The sequence below is a fragment of the Nymphaea colorata genome, chromosome 9, assembly GCF_008831285.2.
Source record: "Nymphaea colorata isolate Beijing-Zhang1983 chromosome 9, ASM883128v2, whole genome shotgun sequence".
Classification (NCBI taxonomy): domain Eukaryota; kingdom Viridiplantae; phylum Streptophyta; class Magnoliopsida; order Nymphaeales; family Nymphaeaceae; genus Nymphaea; species Nymphaea colorata.
Window position 1 is genome coordinate 24765680 of NC_045146.1, and position 23997 is coordinate 24789676.

At 39.1% G+C, this 23997-nt stretch overlaps 4 protein-coding genes across 7 annotated transcripts; 3 read left to right on the top strand and 1 right to left on the bottom strand.

The window, feature by feature from the left end:
- The first annotated feature begins 258 nt into the window (after positions 1–258).
- LOC116261100 (DNA-(apurinic or apyrimidinic site) endonuclease 2) lies at positions 259–9129 on the top strand. Of its 3 annotated transcripts, none has more exons than XM_050079720.1 (11): positions 259–448; positions 1790–2079; positions 3174–3288; positions 3546–3785; positions 4104–4189; positions 4936–5051; positions 5533–5613; positions 6378–6599; positions 6684–6835; positions 7523–8049; positions 8881–9129. In XM_050079720.1, the coding sequence occupies exons 2-11, from the start codon at positions 1972–1974 to the stop codon at positions 8956–8958; spliced, it is 1725 nt and encodes a 574-aa protein (XP_049935677.1). In that variant the 5' UTR covers positions 259–448; positions 1790–1971; the 3' UTR covers positions 8959–9129. The 3 variants fall into 3 exon arrangements, with proteins under 3 accessions (XP_049935677.1, XP_049935676.1, XP_031495572.1); XM_050079719.1 differs by having other exon boundaries at positions 259–443; XM_031639712.2 differs by having other exon boundaries at positions 259–443; positions 6399–6599.
- A 2767-nt stretch (positions 9130–11896) lies between these two features.
- LOC116261290 (RING-H2 finger protein ATL74-like) lies at positions 11897–14044 on the top strand. Its single transcript, XM_031639987.2, has 2 exons — positions 11897–12508; positions 13444–14044. The coding sequence occupies exons 1-2, from the start codon at positions 11955–11957 to the stop codon at positions 13490–13492; spliced, it is 603 nt and encodes a 200-aa protein (XP_031495847.1). The 5' UTR covers positions 11897–11954; the 3' UTR covers positions 13493–14044.
- Positions 14045–15654: 1610 nt separating this feature from the next.
- LOC116260500 (RING-H2 finger protein ATL39-like) lies at positions 15655–16710 on the top strand. The gene has a single exon (XM_031638888.2). It carries the CDS (start codon positions 15918–15920, stop codon positions 16527–16529), a length of 612 nt encoding a protein of 203 aa, XP_031494748.1. The 5' UTR covers positions 15655–15917; the 3' UTR covers positions 16530–16710.
- A 135-nt stretch (positions 16711–16845) lies between these two features.
- LOC116260499 (uncharacterized) lies at positions 16846–22948 on the bottom strand. 2 transcript variants are annotated; one of them, XM_031638887.2, is made up of 8 exons: positions 22135–22947; positions 21787–21989; positions 20811–21357; positions 20490–20697; positions 18471–18578; positions 18047–18181; positions 17896–17965; positions 16846–17310 (listed from the first exon to the last, which is right to left on the bottom strand). In XM_031638887.2, the coding sequence occupies exons 1-8, from the start codon at positions 22350–22352 to the stop codon at positions 17246–17248; spliced, it is 1554 nt and encodes a 517-aa protein (XP_031494747.1). In that variant the 5' UTR covers positions 22353–22947; the 3' UTR covers positions 16846–17245. The 2 variants fall into 2 exon arrangements, 1 of the variants encoding a protein (XP_031494747.1); XR_004174112.2 differs by lacking the exon at positions 16846–17310 and having other exon boundaries at positions 18464–18578; positions 22135–22948.
- Positions 22949–23997: the final 1049 nt, after the last annotated feature.

Here is a 23997-nt window from a genome sequence, read left to right on the forward strand (position 1 = left end):
TTGTCCAAAGAAGAGGTAGAGCAAAAAATCAGAGCCCTTGTCGTTGAAAAATTCCAAATCATTTCGAGGATAACAGTGAACGTTTACACTCAGTTTAGGTGCGTTTGAAAATGTCGCCTTCCTTTCAGAAATAAATGCAACTTACAGTGCGTTTTACTTTGCATCTATCACGCCTTAAAACTTTAACCAAGAAAGCAGTTTTCTTAACCCACGTCCTTATTAATACTAGTTTCCAACTTTCTTTCTCAAATTGTTAGACCGCCTTCTTAAATGTGTAAATTTTCCGGACCTTACCGCAATTTGTAATTTCCTGCGTTTTTTCCTTCCCGACCCAAAATGATCCTTGGCTCCAATGGTGCCTGTCTAGAGTTCGCACGTCGCGGAAGACGTTTTTCTCCCGACCTTGTCGTGCTTCCTTGTCGCTCCTGCTTCAGTCACCCAAGGTCTGGTCTGGTCTCTCTCTCTCTCTCTCTCTCTCTCTCTCGCGATCAATCTCGGCTTCGCTGATGTCTTAAAGAGAAAATGAGAACAAAGATGTTATACTCTCTGTTCTCGTTGTTGGCATCTTCTGAATCTTTTGCGTCTTTCTTAGGGTTCATCGTAGTGTAGAAATTAGATGGGGTTGGTTCATTTAAATTCCAGCTTCTCTAGGGATGATGGAGGTCAATGCATATGTATATAAATCTGGGCAAAGGAAATAATTCGGATGCGAAACCCTGTTAGATTGTCACAGCATTATTTGCCTTACTTTCTGATCTCAGGATACAACTACAGTCTCTTTTTTCTTTTGTTTCTTCCTTCCTTTTGGATTATTCTTGTTGGAAGAATGAAGCTCCAAATATTTGCAAAAGTGATTCGGAAGAGCACTGAAAATGATCTTGCGGGTTTGTTTGCGGCTTTTTCGTGACGTAAAGCAGGTAGCAAGGACGGGCCTATTGAAATGTTCTGAATCTGCAATAAAAATGATGGATAGCAATGTAAATGGCTTGGTAGAATCAAGTTATGTTTATGAGTTCTGTACAGTATTCTAACGCAAAGGTTCGTAAATGCTAAACAATCATATGAAGCTTCGAAGTCAGAGGACGTAATTAACCATATGAATTGTCATGAGATTCGGTTTTTCTTTAACAATGAGATCTGAAGAAAGAATTGGGCCAATTGACTGGACAAACATGGCCATTGTCATGAACTCTGAGTTGGGAAGTGCAATTGCACCCCGATGTCATACAGATGAACAACCGTTTGTGGAAGCCCTACAGATTGGTTGAATTAGGGACTAATTAAATGCATGTTGGTAGTTAGATATATGGACTTTTACGCCAGTTGCATCTACTGAGGACCACCTGATGATGTGCGTCCTTTCGTCTATTTTACATCGTGTTAACTATATAAATTGATTTTTCACACGTATTATAGATCTGCAATTGCGAAAGACAAAAATAAATTAGTGACAACAAAATTTTTGGGAATACAAGAATGCACCTTCCTGGCTCTTTAATTTCAAATGTTCATGGTTGTAAATAGGAAATTTTCACTCTTTCCTCTGTCCCTTGTTTGCGTGTTACGCATAGTGCTTTCTAGTCCACGTTCTCCATTGACGTGTTATCCTCTTGTCTTCAAGTGTTGTCTCTTTTATTGAGTGTTAGAATGGAACATTGTGAAATATTATCTATTAATTTATTATTTATCAAGCTACATCCTAGAACTGTTTCTGTGCAAGTGAGCTAAATGAAGAGTTGGATAAATTACATTGCAAGTTACTAAGCCTGAATGTTTCTGCCTGATCCAGATGAACGGGGGAAAAAAGATTGTCCTTGATAAAAAATCTGAATGTTCAGCACTTCAATTCTGCTTCACTGGAGCTTAAGCTTAGGTGCTTGAAAAGTCCCATGCTTCCAGGAGAGGACGAGTTATCATCATTTTCACATTATATGATACTTGGAGAAACTGTGTTTTAATCTGAAAGCATATATGAAGCTTGTTACTTATAATGTGAATGGTCTTAGGCCACGCATTTCCCAGCATGGCTCACTTCGAAATTTGCTAAGCTCTCTTGATGCTGATATCATTTGCTTTCAGGTATGCATATGTAGTACTTCTGAATAGGAGCTGGCCGTTGCAGACAATTCACTATATTAAAACATGCTCTGTTTGGTGATATATGACAATAGTTAAATGAAAGGGAAATAAGCCGCGGACGGTACCCATATAAACAAATAAAGAATGATCACAAAAAATTTCTGTTGTTAATTTTGCTTCCTTTATTTGTACATGGGTTATTTGACATGGAGAAGCTGAATGTAGTTTCCAAATCAAATTTCTTTGGGCCCTATAGATGATACTTTCCATTTGTTTTTTCTTTGTTGCAAGTTTTATCTTCAAGTCATAATTGTCAATTTCTTTCTCATCTTTTATACAATTGCATATCCTAGTCTGTTTCATTGTCTGTTCGAGACACAATTTGTAGAGGTACCTTGTTATAATAATGGTACCAGATAATATTTTCTTTTCCTTATTTTTATCAATTCTGTGTAGCTTATGATATAGTGCTTCCATGCATTTGTACATAAATACATATAACCTGATACAGATATTTTTTTTTATTTTCTCTGTATGAGCCTCTTGCCTAACCTCTGTCTGAGAAGGTAAGTGTGTTTATATTTTATAGCAACCGGACGAACCTCACTGCTAATCTATTTAAGTATCTTAAGGTTCTAGTTTTTTTTTTTGTATATGTCATTTTTAGTTCGTGCATACAGCCTCATCTAGTATCTAGAGCACAGCACGGTTGCATAAGTTTTTCCAAATGTAATTGTAGAACTCTACCGGCCTTCAGTAGTTAATATTGACAAATTTTCCTTATAATAATCTAAATAAGGTGTAAATAATGCACATCCTAAAGACTATAACTTGAGCTTCTTGAGAACCCTGACATCCTATCAAACAGGAGGTGGTGGATGCTTAATATGTATATGCTGTTTTAAAATTTTAATATCCAAGCATGTGTCTTGGGGTTCTTCACTGTGTCACTGCTGGTGCTTGTTTTGCTCTTCTAGAAAACTTCAGAGGCCCATTCTGACGTTTACAACTGGAGAAAAGTTAAAATTTGATTTCTAGTCATTGATCATGTTGATTTTATCGTCCCTACTGATAAAATATATCTTGGGTTGTAGGAGACCAAATTGACAAGACAAGAACTTTCAGCTGATTTAGTCATGGCTGAAGGATATGAGGCATTCATCTCATGTACTCGTACTTCAAGTAAAGGTCGCCCTATTGGTTACTCTGGTAAGTGAATGAAATGATCAAATGCTCGCCTCTCCCTTAGTTAGTGCTGCTGTTTCTGTGCGCATGCTTCCAACCTGCAGGTGGTTGAGGCTTTCCTGAGTACATTTTGGTGCACATAGAAGTACTTGTAGTCCAGTTTGTAAATCATTTTCCTGCACGTGTGTCCTTATTTATTTATACATAATTACATATATATGAGGTCTTGCTTGCCCATATACATGACATTTCTATACATTTGTTTGTGTTGATTGTTGTAGGTGTTGTAACATTTTGCCGTGTAAAGTCGGCATTTTCTAGTGATGAAGTTGCATTGCCGATTTCAGCAGAGGAAGGGTTTACAGGTCTTCTGGATCAGTCCAAGACAAGAGATAAGAAGATTAGCACTTCCATACTAGAAAGGCTACTATGTGCTGAGGAGTTGGAGCAAATAACAGAGAAGGACCTTCTCAGAGTTGATAGCGAAGGCCGATGTGTAATCACAGATCATGGAGACTTTGGTAACATGCTATCACGTCTCCTAGTTCAGCCTTTTATTCTTGCACGTATAATAAAATAGGTTAAACATTTTTAGACCTTTTACAAAGAAAGGTACTTAACCTATCATGCATTTGTAGCTTTAGGGACATATCTAGTTTTCCCATCCTTATTATTTGGATTGCATGAATGCTACCTTTTTTAGGTTAAGAGACCATTTTGACTCAGACAATTTGATTTTAAAAAAACTCCAAACATTTGCAGTTGATTAAATTGAGTAGTCTTGATTTCTTTCTAGGTGTTCATGTGATTTACTGTTTGTCACACCACACTTTTGACAGTTCTGTTCAATTTATATGGGCCTCGAGCTGATAGTGGTAATCCAGAGAGAGTTCGTTTTAAGATGATATTCTTCACGGCTTTACAGGTATTATTTGTGAAAATAATTGGAACCTGGAATCTTGATCTTTCATTGTAAACATGTTCGCAAGAAATGTATCATCATTACTTAAAGTAACCAATAAAATTTGTATTCGCTTTCAAGGTGTGCACCTTTTATGTAGTTGTATCCTATCGAGGATGTACCTATGGTTAAGTGAGAGGGCTTTAAAATTTTAAATTTGACGAACCATTGTTGTTCTCCAGATTCTGGTGTCCTGGGTTTGATCAATCTTTCAGATATCTGGCCATTTTCATCATAACCCTACTGTATATTGTGGTTGAGAACTTTACATGACTACAGGTTGATTTGGATCTCATTGAACATGCTGAATTTTAAATTTTTAATTGCTTTTCCATTAAAAATTTTTAATATACCAGAGAACAGTTTAATGAACTTTTGAGGTGCTTTTATGCTGGTAACATCTTCCAGAAATACCATTGCAATAGGTATGAAAGTTTTACAAGTATCTTGGCAGCCTGAGCAGGTTAATATGCTGTACCATCTTTACCACTTCTTTGTTATTCCTGATTTTATTTTCCCCTGGTATCAGCCTTTTGGCTCTTCTCAAATTTCCGTGAATTGGCCTCAATATCAAGTTTAACTATTTATGACAATTGTTCTAGGTCGCTAACTAGTGGAGAATTTATGTTGATATAAGAATAAGTCAGCATGTTTGTTTTTATCTATTGTGTAGGTTTGCCAGTTCTAACATTTCTGTTGCTTTATTATAGAAAAGATGGGAAGCTTTGCTAAGTGAAGGGAAAAGGGTCATAGTAGTTGGAGATTTCAACATTGCACCTTTTGCCATAGATCAGTGTGATGCAGGACCAGATTTTGAGAATGATAGGTAAATTAGTTTCACCTTTTTTTTCCATCAGAATTTCATGTTTACTTCTCTAGGCAACTACTTGAAATGATAAAAAGAAAATTTATGTACATTTATTCACCTATCAAGCAATTTGAAATTCGTTGGATTTAAAGGACATGAATTCCTCATGGAACGTGTTGAGATTCAAATTGATGTTTCTTGTGATATTGCCTTAACGTAAATTTATTTTTTCCTATGAAGCTAATATTGTCCTACATAATATGTTCTTGTTACTGACTTACTGCATTCTTCATAATGGCTGTATCTACTTCTTTCTCAATTTCATGAGCAACCTTAAATTCTGTTTTTATTTATGGATATTATATCAAGTAAGAGGTAGTATATTCCTATTTGGAAAAATGAAGAGAAAAATATATATTTTTCTCTTTTTGAAATGCAAAAATTTGCTCATGTTATGCAAATTACCACTATGTGGTACCTATGTTTACGTCCTTTGTAGGTTCAGAAGATGGCTTAGATCTTTGCTGAGGAAAGAAGGGGGACCTTTTGTTGATGTTTTCCATGAAATACATCCAGAGAGGTACACTTTTCCTGCAAATCTATGAAAAGAACAAAGTGCATTGGATCTTTTGGGAAAGTATGTGCTCCTTATTCCATTCCCAGGTTGCTGGTTCATTATTTTAATGTTCCTTGTGAAATGCCTCCAGATCCCTGTCTGCTAGATGTTTAAGTCAATGTTTAAAGTTACTGCAAAATAATAAGAAAAGACAGCAGTATAAAGGAAATAAGCAGCTGAATTGGAGCTGTCTTTTAGAAGTTTGTGTTCTTGATTTTGTGTCAACTTGCAATAGTTCTTGGTTGTGATTCCCATTGACTTACATACATCTTAATTGGCTCAATGAAGGGGGCAAGGAAAAATCGGCTAACTGGATCTGAGTGGTTATTCCAAACTATCATCGTTCATTTTTTTTCCTTTTCCTTAATCCTTGAGTTTCTCTAGTAAACTTTTAGGGCTTTGAAGAAAGAAGTTTAAGGATAACACTGTGATATACTATGATATATTTGTCATTCTTCTTAGCATATATCCATTGTTTCTTTGTATATATAATCCTGTTATTTAGGGACAGAAAATATGCAAGATATGACGGCCGTTACATGTAATAGCATGCATGGATATCTGTGTATTAGACATGAAATTTTTGTTGACCACAAAGAATTTATGATACATTAAAGAACCAATATGCGATAATTCACCTTGAACTTAAAAATAGACTTAGATTACTTCTTTGTAAATAATTATTTATTTCAAGCAGATGACACAAGCACACTTTCTCTGAAATTAAGATCCTGCAATTGTATGTTTAGGAAACATGCATACACTTGTTGGTCACAAAACACAGGTGCTGAAGAATTCAATTTTGGTTCGAGAATAGATCTTATTATGATTGGTGGGCCATGCTTTCATCAAGATGCAGATCTCAGAGGACATGAATTATTTAACTGCCATGTCAGAGAGTGTGATATAATGACCCAATTTAAACGATGCAAATCTGATAACGATGCAAGGTAAAAATGTAAATTATTCAATTATTTGACAGCCATTTTTCTTTCCTATATTTTCGATGATTGTTTAGTTGCTCTTCTTATCAGGTGGAAGGGAGGGAGAAGTCTCAAGCTAGATGGCTCGGACCATGTTCCAGTTTTTATCAATATCTGTGGCATGCCTCCTGTACCACCCCACAGCACGCCACCTCTCGCAGCAAGATATGTCCCTGAGATCCGTGGCTTGCAGCAAACTATTGGTAAATAAGCTTACAGATTCATTTTTTTTTCTATTTAAATACATGTTTTAATGTTTCTTACAGAGTAATGCACAGTTGTTCTAGATGGGTAGACCTAGTTAATTTACTGTATGTGTATTAGAGGAAAAGAGACAGATGTAAACACTTGAGCTCTTGAAGAAGTTAGAAAAGTGCCTTGTGAAGACAGAAATTGACAATAATCAAGACTAAACAATATACAAAGAGAAAAACTTAGGAGATGTGTCTTTTCTATTGACTGGGCGCCATGGTTGGCATGTGCACTGTGTCAATATGGCAAACCTTGTACAAATAAATCTTGAACTTGAAGGATCTAAGATGGTAGCTTGCAACTTGTGAAACAAAAATCAGTGTGTTTTACTAGTGCAAGTTTACTGTGAAAAGGTGTTGGAGGTCTTCGTATTGGGATCTAAACTGCATGCTGTGTTTGAGAAGATATCACTCAATGGCATGTGCGCTTACAGGATGAAAGTGAGATCAAGCAATGGAACATTATCAGTGGCTTTATATATCTTATTAAAAAGTCATATCATGGTGCCAGCTGTTTTTTTTTTTTTATTATTTTCATTTTTCATTGTCCTGTTCATGTCAACTAGTTTGCCTATAACTTGAGCATGTTTTTTATTTTTTCAATTAGATCAAGTTAATGATGTTGACCTGCATCTGTAGTTTCACTGATTCAGAGAAGGCCAGTAACTGCTGCAACAAATGATGAGAAAATACCACATAATAGACACGGCAAGGAGAAAATAAAACATAGGGGATACTCTCAGCTTAAGTTACTATCATTTTTTGAGAGAAAAGTGACCATGCCAAATGTCAATGCATGTGACGATGCTACAGATACTTCCTTTAGACAGGAGGATCTGCCAGTCAGAGAACCAAACTCTTGCCTGGAAGAGAATTATATGACCGATTCCAGTCAGATATCAATGAGTAGATTTGAAGACATCGAATGCCAGCCAGATAGTGTTGACGCCAGTTTGGCCAGTATGAGTGGAGCTGTCTCAGGTCCTGGTCACTCTACTGAAAAGGATAAGAACCGCACTGCCCTGGTAGAGTGGCAGAAGATCCAAATGCTCATGCAAAATAGTGTACCTCTTTGTGTGGGGCATGGAGAACCATGTGTTGCACGATGTGTGAAGAAACCTGGTCCCAATATAGGACGTGGATTTTATGTCTGCGCCCGTGCAAAGGTAGGAATATACAATGTGATTATTTTCTTGATTCTCATTTAATTGCAGAACTTAGATTGCTTGTACATCTTGTTAAGCATGTCAGGTCTGCTGTGTTATCTATTGAAGGACAAGTGGAACACAAGTATACATGAGTGGTCTTGGGGCAGACATCTTGTCGTGCATATCTAATTGGTTCCTAATTCAAAATGTTATCCTTAGAACTCTTTTCCACTTGTTAATTTAATGATGGTCATTATTCGGTTATTCATGTTCTGATGGTCATTTTGCAGTTATTAATTTGTAATATGGTCATTGTGGGGCAACTATGATATGCATGCCATTTTGATTTCTTCAGGTGGAAATTTGAATCTGATGCTTGCTTGTTACTTTTCCATGGCAATTGCCAGGATGCTATGTAATAAATCTCAGTTTCGTATACAATATTATGTAGTTCATAATATTCGTGAAACCCCTCTCTCTCTTACACACACACACACACACACACACAAATGGGGTCATCAAGCATGATTATTACTTCGGTTGCTATTGATGCTGCTGTTGCTGTCTCTGGTTCAGAGTCTTCAGACTAATACAGCCACTGATTGTTTTGCAGTACTTTACTCCTGTATATTCATTGTAGCCTGAATTTCAAGGCTTGCGTTTTAACAAACAATAAATGATTCTTGGTTTAGCCCTTGGATAGTTTGCAGCATATAGAAGTTGTTTTGGTTGATATGTTTGTTCATTGTGAATAAGCAGTTATTCCTGTTATCATTTAATTCTTTAAAGTAGTGGGTGTTATTGATACGAATTTACTAAAAGTGCCATAAATTCTAAATATTCTTTCAGGGTCCTGCATCCAATGCAGATGCAAGGTGTGACCACTTTCAGTGGGCAACGTCAAAATCAAAAAGGAAGCAGAGGTGATACTAATTATGGGTCGTTTAACAATTTTGTTGTGAATAGGTAAAGTCATAATTCGACAAAGGTCCTCTGGCCTCTACTTTAAATTGGAAGTTTTATGGATAAATTTCTTCCAACTGAGCTTATGTTTGTCATGTATACGCAGTTAGAAAGTATTTGGTGTATAGTAATTCATACTACTCTCCCTTTACACTACAAGTTCCTGATCAAAATGAAGTTCCCATTGTACGACTGCCATTTGGTCTCTCAGGCAATTTGAAAGATTTTGAAAAAGAATGGGAAAATACGATAAATTTTTTAAAATTTTTAAAATATCCTAAAAATAGGGAAAAATAAATAAGCAAGGAACGAATAACACAAACGTCAAAAAATAAGTAAATGAACAACGAATAAAATCAGAAAATGAAAACAAAGCAGCTTGGCATTAAAAACATAAGAACAATACTTAAAATGAAAAAAAAAAACACAAAAACGCATTTTTTTGGTTTTGGCATTTTTTTAAATGATGTTTTTTAAAGTTTTAAACGGCTGACCTTTTTCTTCTATTTTTTTTAAATGTGTTTTTTGTGACTACGAGGAGGAACATATTATGCTTCTAGTGTTCTCTTGCTGCCTTGGACTAGTTGATATCACACTTCTTTCCTTCTCAAGTTCAGCTCCCCATATGGTGCTCAGGCCACGGTGAAAAACAAGAGTTTATTTGTGTAGCGGGATTAAACATGGACTTTTAGATCACTGGACCTGCGATGTTAGATATGGCCGGCAAAAGTCATCACGGCCAGGTTGCTTTTCTTATGTCCTGAAAAAGTTATGGCCTTTCTGCTTTCAATGCCAATATCAGGTGTGGAAACTAGAGGTCTGTCAGTTTCTGTTGTCTGTAATTTCATGGGCACTACTAGTGCCTGGAGTGATTTTTTCAATCTACTACCATGTCTTGAATAGAATTCCTCAGTTTTTTTTCACGATTTCATAGTAGGAAGCGTCGCCTCAAATTAAACATTTTTGAACCATGCAATTCTGCTGTGAGGTGGATTTCTGCGATTGCACGGCTAAAAGTTATCAACTGGAAATGCACAAACAAAATCAGAAGGATCAAAGAAGAAAGACCGTTGCCTTGATCTTTTTTTCCTTTTCTTCCTGAGTTGATTGCCTGGGTTATAGAAAAGATTGTCAAACACTGAATGGGCATCTGATTATGACCATTTTTCCATGTCTATGTCATAAATGGCCAGTACTTTCTGAAATGGAAGGCCGGTATGATTCGTACAGATATAAAAAGAATCGCCCCTACCCGCTATATTACTCGACCAGAGTCCAAACCATGTAGCTCTGCCCTCCGTGCTGGACAGCATTAATTCAAATTGGTGGCGATGATTGTGAACAGGAGCCGCGTAAAAACCAAGTAATTCTAAATCATCAAAATACTCGAGGTTATTAAGAATCGGCTGCCTGAAGCCGACTCATTCTAGTTGTCCATGGCCGTCCCAGACGAGTGCCGTTGAACAAAGTGGTTCGACTAACAGACCGCGTTGAACAAAGTGGTTCGAGTAACAGACCGTGTTATGACCAACAAAGTGGTTCGACTAACTGACCGTGTTATGACCAACCGAGGATTAGGCAGGCTCGGAATACGGAGGTTAGATGAGCAGTAAGCCGGCCCGATAGGAGCCGGGTTTCAAACCGGTCCGATGTTCAAAACTCGAGCTCGGGCTCAGATGCTTGAAGTCTGGCTCGGCTTAGCCCAGCCCGCTTATAATAAAAATATATTTTTAATATAAAATAATAATTTTTTAATATAAAATATATTTTTAATAATAAAATAACAAAATATTTGTTTTCAAACTGACCTCAATTTTTCTAGACCCAAGCCAGGGCCTATTCAGTCATGTAGTAGGTACCCGTTGGGAACCTGGCCTGATGCCCACGTCTAGTAAGGACAATACACACCAAAATCAACAATAACTGATGATTTAAGGAGCATATATAATGGAATCAATTTATATGAGAAATTAGACTGGTGTTTGATTGTCCATGACTTAAAATCCTTATGATTTGAAAACCACAGACCATCTTCTCTCCAATTTTAAATCCTTGGGTCTAACTTTATATCGTTAATTTGATGAACCATGGATTAAACTTTACATGGATCTCTTGCTACGTCAACAAAAGTATGTCATGCAAGGGGTGAAGCTAAGAAATTTTCATTTGGGAGCCAAATTATAGTTTCATAATTTTAACAGTTTTGCAGAAATATAATTTTTCAAAAATTTTTATATGGGCTAAATGATTTTTAAGAATTATATTTAAAAAAAAATATTTGAGGTGGGTCATGGCTCCTGCGTTCTGCCCTAGCCATGTCAGAGTTCCATAGATTTTATATCCAAAGTAATCGAACAACCTGTAATTGAATTTGGAATAAAAAAAATGGTACCAGAAAAAATGCCTAAAACTCAAAACTGTACTTGAATCTGAGATGGTGTTGTTGGTTTTGGAATTCTGAAGATGAGCTTCTTCCTAAAACAATAAAATGCCACCTTATATTTGGTCGGCCATCAGAACCAATAACGGATAACCAACATGAGCCATATTCTTGTCGCATTTGTAAATTCAGATCGCTCCTGCTGATTTGGTCCGGGTGAGGCCATGCAACTGACTAGACGACGTACAGATCTTCCCTTGCTGCAGAAACTTGGGGCAACGCTGGAAAGATTTCCCTACTCAAATACTTTCCGTTCATTGTCCGTCGAAGGCAATCAACATGACGCGGCTCCAAGTAATATCCATCGCCGCCATAAATTGCCGTAGTCTGTCAAATAACCATTTATAGTTGAGACTGAACAAAATTAGAGTAATTCGCGCTATGCCTTCCGTCTATTGTGCACAATCTCGATTCTCCGCGTCTCTATATTTATCATTTGAAAGCCACCACCTGTTCTCACACTCCTCCCTCTCTCTCTCTCTCTCAAGAAAAGGCACATTCATGAGTAGCACCAAATGAGATGTCAGCTCAAAGCAGGAGATTGCTGAAGCAGCTTCGATCCCCTCCTCCTTCACCAGAATCTTCACCATACGCATATCCTCCTCCTTGCTCGTACGCTTGTGACACAGCTAAATCGCTGGGGATAGGCCTTCTTGCTGCGGGGTTGGCTATGGTGCTCTACCTCCTCATCCGCTTAATCTCTAACTGCCTCAGTAGATGCGACCAGCCGCGGGCGACGGGTGGTGGCGCTGCGCCGAGCCCCAAGGCCCGCGACCTTAGCTTCATCCCCACCAAGGTGGTCTGCGGCGGCCGCGAGCCGGCTTCAAGACAAGATTGCGCCATCTGTTTGGCGAGGTTCTCCGACGGGGAGACGATCAGGGTGCTGCCCAGATGCAAGCATGCTTTCCACAGGGAGTGCCTCGATCCATGGCTGCACTCAATGTGCACAGCTTCCTCGCTCTGCCCCGTCTGCAGGGATCCCGTGACAGAGCTGTGGGATAATCGACAAGCCAACGTGGAGAGGCCAAGAGACGGCGGTCAGTCAGCCATGGCCACTACCTCTATCTTGGCACAGTGAGTCCCTTTCATGTCCTTCTGTTCTGTGGTGCAGTGAGATGGGGAGAGCGACCATTCCCTCACCCATATCTTCCTAATACCTCTTCTAATTTTTTAGCCTCTCTAAAGCTCAAAGATATGTATTAGTTTGATCAAACTTTACCATATGAGTGAGTTCGTCATGGTTTAGTTGGAATTCTTATTCAAAGTAATCAGGAGAGCGATCATTCCCTCATCCATATCTTCCTAATACCTCTTCCCATTTTGCACCCTCTCGAAACTCGTAGCTGTGTATTCTTTTGATCAAATCTTATATACCATTATGAATGAGTTCGTCATGGTTTAGTTAGAAATGTTGTTCAACAATCACTAGAACGTTAACATGCTTAAATCCTCACAACTGTAAAAGGACTGGCTTTTTTAATCTAGGAATGTTATTCATTGAAAATATCTGACTTTGAAAAGCCAATGCCAAAGAAGTCAGATTTGCGAAGTAATGCGCAAACTATAGTTATCTGAGTGCCAGAATAGCTGAATAGGTGGATATAAATTAAGGATTGGAGACCAGGATCGGGCTTGGTTGCTTGCGGGAGAGATTCTGTCCGTCAGATCTCAAAAATGAGGTCCTTTTCAGCTTTCCTTTCATGCGGACATCTATATGGAGGATTTTCCTTTCTTCCTTTCCTAGAAATTTATGACAGGTTACACATGAGTTTTTGAATATTCCATATTCATCTGTGGTTACGGGCAACTTGCAAATCGCGATTTGCCTAATTGGCTTTCCAAATCCACAAAATTTCGTAAAGACACTTAGTGCCAGAAGTTCACGCGCGAGGGGAACCCTATTTCCTTTAATAGGATTTATCAATATGGTATTTCATTGGTGTGCTATCTGTTTCTAAACTATTTGTAGCTAAATCTCAAACTAACGCGTGAATATACCACTCTGTTAGAAACATCCAATCATGGGGAGTCAGCTCACGGCAGATGGATACATTTTAAAGCCTGCAATCTCAGTTGAAGCTGCACGCTCAAGTTTTTTATCAGGCTGAGCTCTTCTATCTTGGCAGCAACTGCGGATGAAGATCAGAATGTACCCCCATCAGTTCTTATATTCTACTGTTCTCTGGAATGACCTCATGAGATGTGCTTGTTTTCATGCTCATTTTTGTCCTATAGATTCATAGTTAGTATACAAACTTGTGGGAGTTCAGCTAGGTACTGTATGAGAAGCAGAACCAGCAACAGCAGAAAATCAAAACTGAGTATCTCGCAGATGTCCGACAAATTTTGTTGTATATATATTGCTGAAAGGCAGATATATGATTGTGTTCTGTATTCTACAGTTTGCCTTTCCAAGATAGGATGGCTCTGGGGGGAGAAGACCTTACTATGCTGGATTGACCTGTCGTCATGGTCAGATTCCTGACAACATTAATTGTTAAGCTTATGAGATGAAGGGGCTTTGAATGACAACTGACATTATTAGAAATCTGAAAAGCACAGCAGTTCTCTACTCTGCGAGAGGCCACAGCGAGGTCCGAACTCATGCTTCCTGCATGCCTTTTAGTCAAATTCGCTCGAGTGCTTTGAAAGCTGTGGTCGTTCGCGTTGCTTCTGAGGCGTCTGCCTCCAACAGCACTATTTAAGAGAAATTTGTCAGGATATATAGACAAAGTTTATATTATAGCAGAAGGATGAATGAAGCCTTATAGGGAACGTATTTAAAGATGATGCAATTTGATACCATAATTTTTCTTCTTACAGAAATCTAATTGCCAACAACCAAAGGGCAAAGGATTGGTGCTACTGAATAAAATTCTTAGGCTAGTACCGATTCTTTTAAATCATAGGCTGATCTGGATTCATGAATAGTCAACAAGGAAATGCATGAACCTTGAAAGCCAGAGACAGTCCATCATCTCAACTAGTAACTGAGTTTCACCGAATGCAACTTAATCGGATCCAAATCTGGTGGATTGGAATTTGTTTAATCCGATCCAAATTTGGTGGATTGGAATCTGTACTCGGACACAACTACTGGCTTTAAGTGAATCAGCTTAGCTTGAGATCCAACTGTACTTAATGCTTTATTCACTCGAGTTGTTAGCTGACTTCAACTGAATCTGATTAGCTAGTGCATGAATCGTATTTCTCTACTGAACCCCACTAATCAAATTTAGGTTCAAGTCAACAATTAGATAAATCTAATGATCTGCTAGCATCCTCAATCTTTCTGTTTAATATAAAGAGAGCCTTAGGGTTGTCATCAACCTTGCGTAGTTTCCTCAACCCATTTGATTACCATCTAAGCTCCATTGTCCATATTACCTATAAGGTTTGCACGAAGTCAGCCCAACCGATAAGAAGAATCAGAAACTGACCTGGTTAATTGGCCAACCGACCCACTACTGGATCCATTGTAAAGAAACAGGGGCCTGATTCAGTTCCAAAACCACGAAGAACTTTAAATAAGCTTATAAACAACCCCTCCCCACAGTCGAGGGCTATGGCAGAATCTGGTAAGGAGACAGTATACCTTGATTTTGACATCATACTCCAGCGTATGTAGCACAGGAACACAGCACCATGAAACAAGTGACCCATCCTTTTCATGCCACCAGCTGTGCTATGCTCCTTAGGGCTTAATTTTCAAACTCAATTCTAAAAATAAAGGAAAAAGAAAGTCACATTTACGGTTTTTACAGGTGTGAAAAAGGAGAGAAAGTAAGGAAACTACAATGACTGTTTTCGCATTTACTAGAACGATAAGATACTCAGCGTGAGGTCTCTTGGCGGCTGCCGTCACAAGCTTGCCTATTCATGTGGAAAATTCGGAAACAGAAATATTATTCGGCAAAGGGAAATGAAAATTCTTCAACCATTAAACGAGAAAATGTCAAGCATCACTCGCAAGGAACCTGATAAAAAGCATCCCTAGATTTTCGCGTTTTTCAATATTTAACTACATTTTTTATATATTTTGCATGTCATTGAATACGTCATTTATTTGTAATTTCTCAGCAGACTCAGATTTCCGCTCATGCATATCGAGTTACTCTTCGCGAAAAAAAGTAAGAAAGAGCACGAGAAAGCTGATGCTTAGAAGCTTCCAGGAAGATGACTTGGGAAATGGAAAAGGAAATAGTTTCTCAGCAATATCAGCTTTTATTTTGTAAAAGATAAATTTAGAGAGATCATGAGTTACAGTTGTCCTCATTTAAGAGCTGCCTTTTCTGTCCCGAGGATTTCTCGCAAGTCATAACCAACAAATGAGCAAATATACCCGCATATTTCCAATTTTCAGTCCTTACCCATTCCACAATCTCCATTTTCCGCATCTCCTTCTCTTCTTCTATTTAATCCGAATCCACCGTAAACTCTCAACGGCCTCTTTCTTTCTCTGCAAAAACTGTTCACAGAAGACATGAATTCAGAACCTTCAGTTCCATTCAAGCATGGAAGATATCTGAAACAACTCGACTGCCAAATCGCCGTTCATGTCACCATTATTTCATCTTCTGCACCCGCAGCACCAACAGCTTCGTGCTCTTACTTGCCACGCCCTCGCTTCGGCGTATACTTAGGCATCGTATTGGCCTCGATTCTGGCGGGAGCCATCTTATACCTCCTCGCAAACTCCATCAGAGACTGCTTGAGGCGACGCAACCAGCCACGAGAAAGCTGCTCCTTCCCCACTTCAGGAGGGGATGAACTTGGCTTCATTCCCACGAGGGTCGTGCATGGCAGCGGGGAAGGCGCGTTCAACGAGGACTGCGTCATCTGTTTGTCTGAGTTTGAGGAGGGGGAGACGATCAGAGATTTACCCAAGTGCGGGCATGCTTTCCACAAGGATTGCTTGGATAGGTGGCTGCACTCCAACTGCGCGTCGGCGCCGATGTGCCCGATTTGCAGGAGTCAGGTGATGCAGAGGAACGATTACGGCGTGGGCCAAACAGAAGATAGAGGTGGGGAGGACTCTAGTTTGGGTATCCCTCTGGCCATGCTTGCAAATTCTCGGCACCTCGTCCTGATGTGATTTTACTTTCCTGTTTGTTTAACGATTGTGCGCAAGGGAGAGGAGAGGCATGTCCTGGTTTTGATTGTCCCTTGGCATCTGTTTGTGGACTGCCGTTCTTTCTCTGTTCTGGTGAGACTTCTGTACTAAGAAGGCTGCTGACAAATGGGTTTCCAACTTACGACTTTTTCTCTTTCTTCGTCCTCTTCGGCTGAGAATGTGCAATTGGAAATGAGATTTGAGAGAGAGAGAAATAAGTTCCTTTGGCCATGGTTCTACCTTTTCTTTATTCATTCATCATGTATGTGTGTGAGAGAGAGATCCAGTACACGGGAAGTATTGTTCCAATATCCTCACCGGAGTACGATGCACCATAATTTTTTAATATAGCACATAGTAAGCTTTTAACTAGTAAAATCTGTCAACTGCTCTTGAAATTTTACAATACAATTTCTCATGGAAGCTCGTTGGTTAAGCTAAAATAAACAATAATTTACAGGAGCAGGCAAGAAATTAATACCTCCCCAAATATACGAGCGCAGGATACAAGGAAACTCAACGCGAGCTATGGTTACGAATGGCACCTTTATCCGTCGCCAGGAAAAAGAGAACTAAAATTAGGTGATATTACCCAACCGCAGCGTTCTCAACACTCTTCAAAATTATGTGACCAAATTAGCAAAGGCTGGTTGGGCTGGAATCTGCGAAAGAACCATCTTGGCGGCATACGGAGCAAGTCATTTCATTGAAAACTTATCTCTCAGAAACTCTTCCATCTTGATGAAGATGGGCGAGAAAGAGCCTGCAAGGAAAAGCGGACATGAGCTTGTAAGAAAACAGTCGAGAAAACTCTTACACGGAAAGAAAAGCAGAGAACTTGAAAATTTCCGATTCCTGTGATTAGGAGGTAGGATACCCACCAGACAGAATAGCGAGCAACTAAGTGGGAGTTACCATTTCCCACGAAAGAAGAATACAGAAAAAAGATAAAGCTACATCAGATGTTCGCTAGCAGGTATTTTGTCAGGGGCCTTCAGTGTTCTATGACGAATTCTGTCAACTAGAAAAGCATACCGAGATAAGAATATTGTGCACGCACAATCTCAAAATCACAATTTCAAACGGGTCTTCTACATAAAAACCATAAAAATGGTCCGTCAGAGAAAAGAAAATCATTTCCAGCTATAATTTTGCCATTTTCTCTACTTAAAATTGTCAGTCTATTTCAAACATCCACGAACTGAGGATTACAAACTATGCACACTAACCGCATATTTTAGTTCCCTTCACACATCGGAGCCAAACTTGAAATTACATTGACAATAAATCCTTGATGAATTGATGGACAAACAGTGTCAAAGAAAGTTGGTTCTTGTTTTACACTTGCCTGCCAGGGGACTCCCTTTTCTCGTTAATGAGCCTCTAACTAACAGTGTTCCTGGAATTTGCTCAAACACCTGAACAGTTAACAGATAAAAGCATGATCACATTATGCTAAATAAAGCTTCAATCTATGACAAAGGAATAGCAAAACTTACTGAAATGCGAAAGGAGAGGCCCTCCATTGAATGGCAAGGACTACCTGAGCCATCAAGTTTATTAGCTTCAACATTATCAGCACTGCCCTTGCTTTTACCAAGAAGTGCTTCGCAATGTTCACTTGAGGCTGTGACCTACAGAGAACATACTTATATTTTCAATTGCAGACACAAACTTCGAGATTCAGCATCAAGATTACCCTAATATAGCAAGGGAATGAAGATCTAGGGATATTCATTTAATTTGGATCCACAAACTCGCCATGGGCACATGGGGGTGCATGCATCACTTGGGCTTCTGAAACTCTAGTAGATCATCATCGTGAGCAATAACGTCCCATATTTGAAGCAGGTTGTTGTTGTGCAGGATAAGTCTATATGCTTAATAGAGAAATGTTCAACATTCCAGAGATGCACCTCTTACATCAACACAGAAGGATGACAAGTTAGCTTTAGAAGATGCACCACATGCCCCATAGAAAACCTCCACTGATTGCAGAACCTGTACAGCACCTAGTTGACGCTGAAGACCCTAAACTCCAATAAGAACTTGCAAAGTGAGTATGAAACAAAGAAGCAACTAAAATTTATTCTGATATAAGTAGCAACATGATAAACTCCAAGTCCTTAAACTTTATTTTTTGCAGCAGTAAGCAGAAGGTCAAAAAGGACACTAAATCGAGAATGTTACAGTACAGATAAATCCAAAATTTTGCATGCTGCATGCTTTTATCAGGAACATTCCAGATACTTCGACAATACAAGAATAACACCATCACCTAAACCACTTCCTAACACATGCAATCAGCTTTTGAGTAAGATGCCACCTCCTGAAAGAGTCAAATTAATCAAGGGGCGCCATGCACTCTACATTCTTGAGTGTTCTACTGCATAATGCAAATTAAGGCAAACATGCAAAAGATAATGCAATAGTGGAAATTTTTAGCAATAGAAGAAAGTAAACACGTCATCAGATCAATAACTTTTCCCTTTTTTCCTAACAGGATACTTAAATGTGCCCACTGCCCAAAAACTCTACACAACCTAAATTATCAGAATCCCTGTTTTGCAGAATGTATTGGCCCACTGGCTCTTACATGAAAAGAGTCCAGCATCAGTTGCATCAAAAAGTGAAAACACAAAAACATTATCCTGGCATCCTACACATAGCAGCTGAGGCATATGTGGGCTTTGTGCGGACAATTGCCCACATAGACCAACACTTGTTTACATATTAGTGCCCCATAGCCATTTGTTTATTTAGATGTTGGTGCCCCTCAGCCATTATTTTTTAAGGGCCTGTAATTTGATTGCTATCGATGGTGCTCGTCAATCAGAAAATTCTGGATCTGCCACTGGCTGCAAACTGTAGGTGTCTGGTCATATCATTCGCCTCTCTTACATGGTAAATACAGGCATATTGGTTCGTAATTCATTCATTAGGCTACAGAACAACTAACGTAGACAAATATGTAAAAACTGAGACAGGTTTTAGAAACAAAAACTGTCTCTGGAATCCTTAAATATACTCACTGTAGAATGTACTAAGTGTTCTCTCATAAATAGGGAATCTCACTAAGATTCAACAGTATCATAAAGAAACCTATCCTCCGAACTACTTCCATCTTTATATTATATTTAGATGCTATCATCAAAACCAAAAACAGTACTGCTTTTTATTCAAAACCAACAACACTATAAAATTTATAATATTAAAATGCCTACCAGAGACACCCTAACAGTGAGAATTAGAAAAAGAAGAAAGGGAATAAAGGTTGGCAACTTGGCACCTTGATATAATGCTACTTGGGAATAATGGACAAAATACTGCCAGCCACTTTAAAGTTTAAAGAAATAGATGGTGGTACTATCAGCTAATAAGTTTCCATTTTTTTTATAAGGATAAACCTTAGATTTCATCTATTTGTCAAAACCACCACAGCATTCAAGGTTAAGTTTTGCCTATTTTTAGCGGCTTTAAGAAATTTACTATGTTCTGGAAATTACAAAACACTAATAAAAAAATTAAACATCACGAGACAAGAAGCTTTTTTAAATCTTAAAATGTTGCACCAAAAGTATAAGACAATGCTGCTTTTAGCATTAGCACATTTCCAGAAGCAGTTAGATCATCCATACAAGGGGCAGATATGATGGGTCGTTAAACCCTCAGCCGTTTGATTGAAAGAGCAACTCACAAACCTTCAGGGAGTTCTACGATGAAGCTACAGGAGAATAGAAGGTCATTGCTGCAAATCTTATCATCAGCTTATATGCAGTACGCACAATCATGTACCTTCAGGAACTACCCTTCAAGCTTGCAAATATCAATAATATTCCTAGAAGTGATTTCTTCTCTAAAATAAACCGAGGGGTATAATGTGCAAACCCAAAATACAAGTTAATGGTGTGAGGTCAAAAGAAAATTAGAGTAAACAGAAACCTCAAGCATGAAGGACTGACTAGTCCTGTCTGGCAATTTTGATGATGGTATTCTATTGGACAGAGAAACAAACGACCATGCAAGTCCCCATCTAAATGTCTGGCCTTGAACAAACTCTGTAGTCTGTACTGTAGAGACCCCAACCTTCCAAAGCTTTGAAACCAGAATTTTCAAGTTTACTTTTCTTCCAACCATCGAAGTAAACCACCTGCTTTCATATCAGTAAAACAAGACATAAGGCGGAGTCGTTTCTGCATAGATATAATTCTACACAAAGTTCACAAGAAAAAAGCACTCGTTCATAAAGAAAGAGAAGCCCACCGAAATGAATCTTTTAATTTGATGCTGTCTTCAATGATTCGAGAGATGAAGGCCAGCTCTCCACCAGGACAAACCATCTCTTCCGATGTACCACCACATGAAGTCCTTGGATTGGCGCCTGCCCCCTCCATGCTTTCAAAAAATGGAGGATTACACATGCAAAAGTCGAATTTCTCACCATCCCTGACAACTCCAACAAGTATAGGCGGGCCATAGTATTTAACATCGGAAGCAGACGAAGCCTGATCCGAAGAACATGAAGAAGGCAATGCTGCATCTTCACCTTGTCCAACACTGACATTCACCTCCGTTTTTCTGTTTCCCACCACCACATCATTAAAATGATCACCAACATTACCTTCTGATGAGAAAACAACTTCGTCAGAACCCGAATTACCAATTTGTGCCTCCTCCTTTACCAGTGACAAATTGGCCGACTGAGATCCCTCCCCTGATTCCAGTGCATTTCTTATCTCAATCAGTTCCGTAATGTGGGGATTGTTCGCAATATTCCATTTCGCCCATTCAAGAGCAGCATCTGTAAAATCTGCAACCAATTCCTGTGTCGTTATACACAATCATCAAAAAAAGCATAACCACATTTATCTTGGCAGTCAATCCACAACGAACTAAATCAAAACAATGTATGACAGCCGACAAAAACCACGCATCCAATTTAAACCAACAAATACCAGACAATGACAAAACGTAGAAGCACAAAAAAAAATCGTTTAAGAGTGAAATATTTCCATCAAAAGCTTGCCCACAAATGCAAACATTTGAAACTCGCAAAGAAGAATTTGTCTAACATTCAAGCAAACAGTAAGCACTCGAAGAAAAAGACTGCAATCCCTGACACCAAATGTCACTCAAGATTTCTTGCCATGAGAAACAAGAGTAAACAGAGCAAGTTCCAAGAAGAGCATCGGAATCAAACGAGAAAATCATTTCACGTAGAACATGAGATCACACGCACCTGACCCAACAAAGCTCCACCCATAGAGAGACGCACCGATCAGCGGGTATATACAGTTTGCTCCAGTCCCGATATCGAAACCCCTAATCCTCTCTCCAGCATCCGGCTTCACAATCACCTCCGACGATAGCAAGTCTTCGATCCAATGTATGTAATTCGACCGGTTGGGCACCGTCGGGCAAAGCTGGCCGTCGGGAATCCACCTGAGAGAGAGAGAGAGAGAGAGATTCTGAGCGTCGCTCCCGTGAAGGAATAGGAGACAGGAAAAGCAACCAAGCAAAAAAACGATGGAGAAAGAAGGAAAAGAAGAACCGTCCAAGAGCAATCCTTCATGGGTTTTGGAGGTACCAATGGATGCCGTGGTCGTGGACAAGGAGGACTCTGGTGAGCTCCCTGGTGGCGTTGAAGTCGGTCCAGTCGATCCTGGGCTTCCCGTTGGAGTAGAAGACGAAAGAGCGGAAGGAAGGGTAGAGCGACGCCAAGTGCCGGAAATCGGGGGCTCTCTCTGAGTACTTGTTACGCGGGTGGCCTCTCGACTGGTCGGTCCTCCTGCGTTTGCTCGGCATAGCCGGAGAAGGTGCCGCTTCCCGCCAGACGACCACAAGGAGCGCGACTCGGAACCAACGCTGGTGTTCCGGAGGGCTCGAACGTCACACGAGATCATAATCGGGAAGAACCGATGAATGATTTACAACAATTCCGTTTAAGAGCCCACCTTCTTCCAGAATTCACGATGCAATAAATTTCATTCACCTTCTAAAATCTTTATAATTTTATTATTCAAAGCAATGATCTTTCTCAATGTCACTCAAACATAAGGATCATCCCTCAAACCTTATAAGCATGTCTGCAGCGTAAGGTTCAAAAAGTTTTTTGCTCTCTTTGTATCAGTTCATCCACATGCAACAGAATAGGCAAAGTTCCAGACCAGAAGCAGCCAAGAAATGATTGAAGAAGTAGGTTGGTAGTGAACCAAAAAGGGAGACATTGATTGTGGCATTCCATCTGTGAATCCCCTTTTGAGTGTTCTTCTTGTCCATTAAAGTTGGTTTCTGATCTGTTGCAGTCATGATGAAGTAAATGCATTGCCCAAATGAATTAGCAGTATGCTTTAGCCTTGAGCTTAATCCTCTCATCCATTCTGATTAAACTCATTTCCCATGACTGAGAAATGGAGTTTAATATAAAAACGGAGTGACGAACAAGTCGCAAAGCATAAGAGAGATTGGCAGGCAGAACTCAGCATTAGTTGGTTGGAAATCAACGATGATGGTCATGGGATGAAACCGATGGCGGTGATGTAGACATGTGTAACAGAGGCAAAACAGTATAGAGTGATGTCGATCATGTGATGCTTTTGTCTGCATGTATTTGTCCCATGCATCCCTGTGGATAATGTGTATTCGATGGAGCCCACTATTGATTATGGTTGCTTTTTACTATTAAAAAAACTAAAAAACAATGTGTAAATATCTCGAGAGCTTTTTTGCTTGCTTCGTGTACAAGCACATCTAAAAATGTGCATGATTATTTCACCTCCAAGACCGAGTTTTGGATGTTACAATTAAAATGAAAACTATGTTCTTCTACCACTTTAATTTTAGAAGTCCGATTTATACGTTTTGGATGACGAGACAAAAACCAAGTTTTCGCGTTCTTTCAAACTTAATTTTTATTAGATAACAAAAATGAGTTGATATAACAAACACATGAACATTAGTACAACTCAAACTTGGTCGAAAAAACTCGGCTCACACTCGACTCGTTTAATGGGCCTACTCGTTTAATGGGCCTAATTTGAGCTTACTTTAAAAGATAAAGAAGTTGAGTTTGAGTTTCAAGAACTTGACTCAACTTTCAAACCAATACTCTATATAATGTTGCCAAAGCCAGAAACAAAATTCCACAAGTTACATGAGTTAAACGCTCACATGAATTAAATGAGTTAAATTGGTTAAACAAGTCGAGCTTGAGCTTGCTATAAGGAGCTCAACTTGAGTTCGAGTTTTTTGAGTCGAGCTCAAGCTGGCCAAACCCGGGCTCGGCTCGTGTGCCCTATGTGTAAACACTCCTCTTCCAGATAATCTCTTCCTCTTTTTTCAACTCTTCTCTTTCGTCTTTTCCTCAGCAATAGATCGGTTAAAGAAAATCTGTCGCCTCCATTCCCTTGTTATTTATAAGTTTTAAACATTTCATTTTAACTTAGATCTG

Excerpts from the sequence above, each read along its gene's own strand:
- LOC116260500 (XM_031638888.2), top strand. The coding sequence starts at position 15,918 with ATGAATTCAGAACCTTCAGTTCCATTCAAGCATGGAAGATATCTGAAA.
- LOC116260499 (XM_031638887.2), bottom strand. The coding sequence starts at position 22,352 with ATGCCGAGCAAACGCAGGAGGACCGACCAGTCGAGAGGCCACCCGCGT. Across the intron at positions 18,182-18,470 it reads TGTCATCCTTCTGTGTTGAT|GTCACAGCCTCAAGTGAACA; the intron begins GTAAGAGGTGCA and ends TGTTCTCTGTAG. Across the intron at positions 17,311-17,895 it reads AAAAGGGAGTCCCCTGGCAG|GCTCTTTCTCGCCCATCTTC; the intron begins GCAAGTGTAAAA and ends TTTTCCTTGCAG.
- LOC116261100 (XM_050079720.1), top strand. The coding sequence starts at position 1,972 with ATGAAGCTTGTTACTTATAATGTGAATGGTCTTAGGCCACGCATTTCC. Across the intron at positions 2,080-3,173 it reads CTGATATCATTTGCTTTCAG|GAGACCAAATTGACAAGACA; the intron begins GTATGCATATGT and ends CTTGGGTTGTAG. Across the intron at positions 6,600-6,683 it reads AAATCTGATAACGATGCAAG|GTGGAAGGGAGGGAGAAGTC; the intron begins GTAAAAATGTAA and ends TCTTCTTATCAG.
- LOC116261290 (XM_031639987.2), top strand. The coding sequence starts at position 11,955 with ATGTCAGCTCAAAGCAGGAGATTGCTGAAGCAGCTTCGATCCCCTCCT. Across the intron at positions 12,509-13,443 it reads ACTACCTCTATCTTGGCACA|AAACATCCAATCATGGGGAG; the intron begins GTGAGTCCCTTT and ends CCACTCTGTTAG.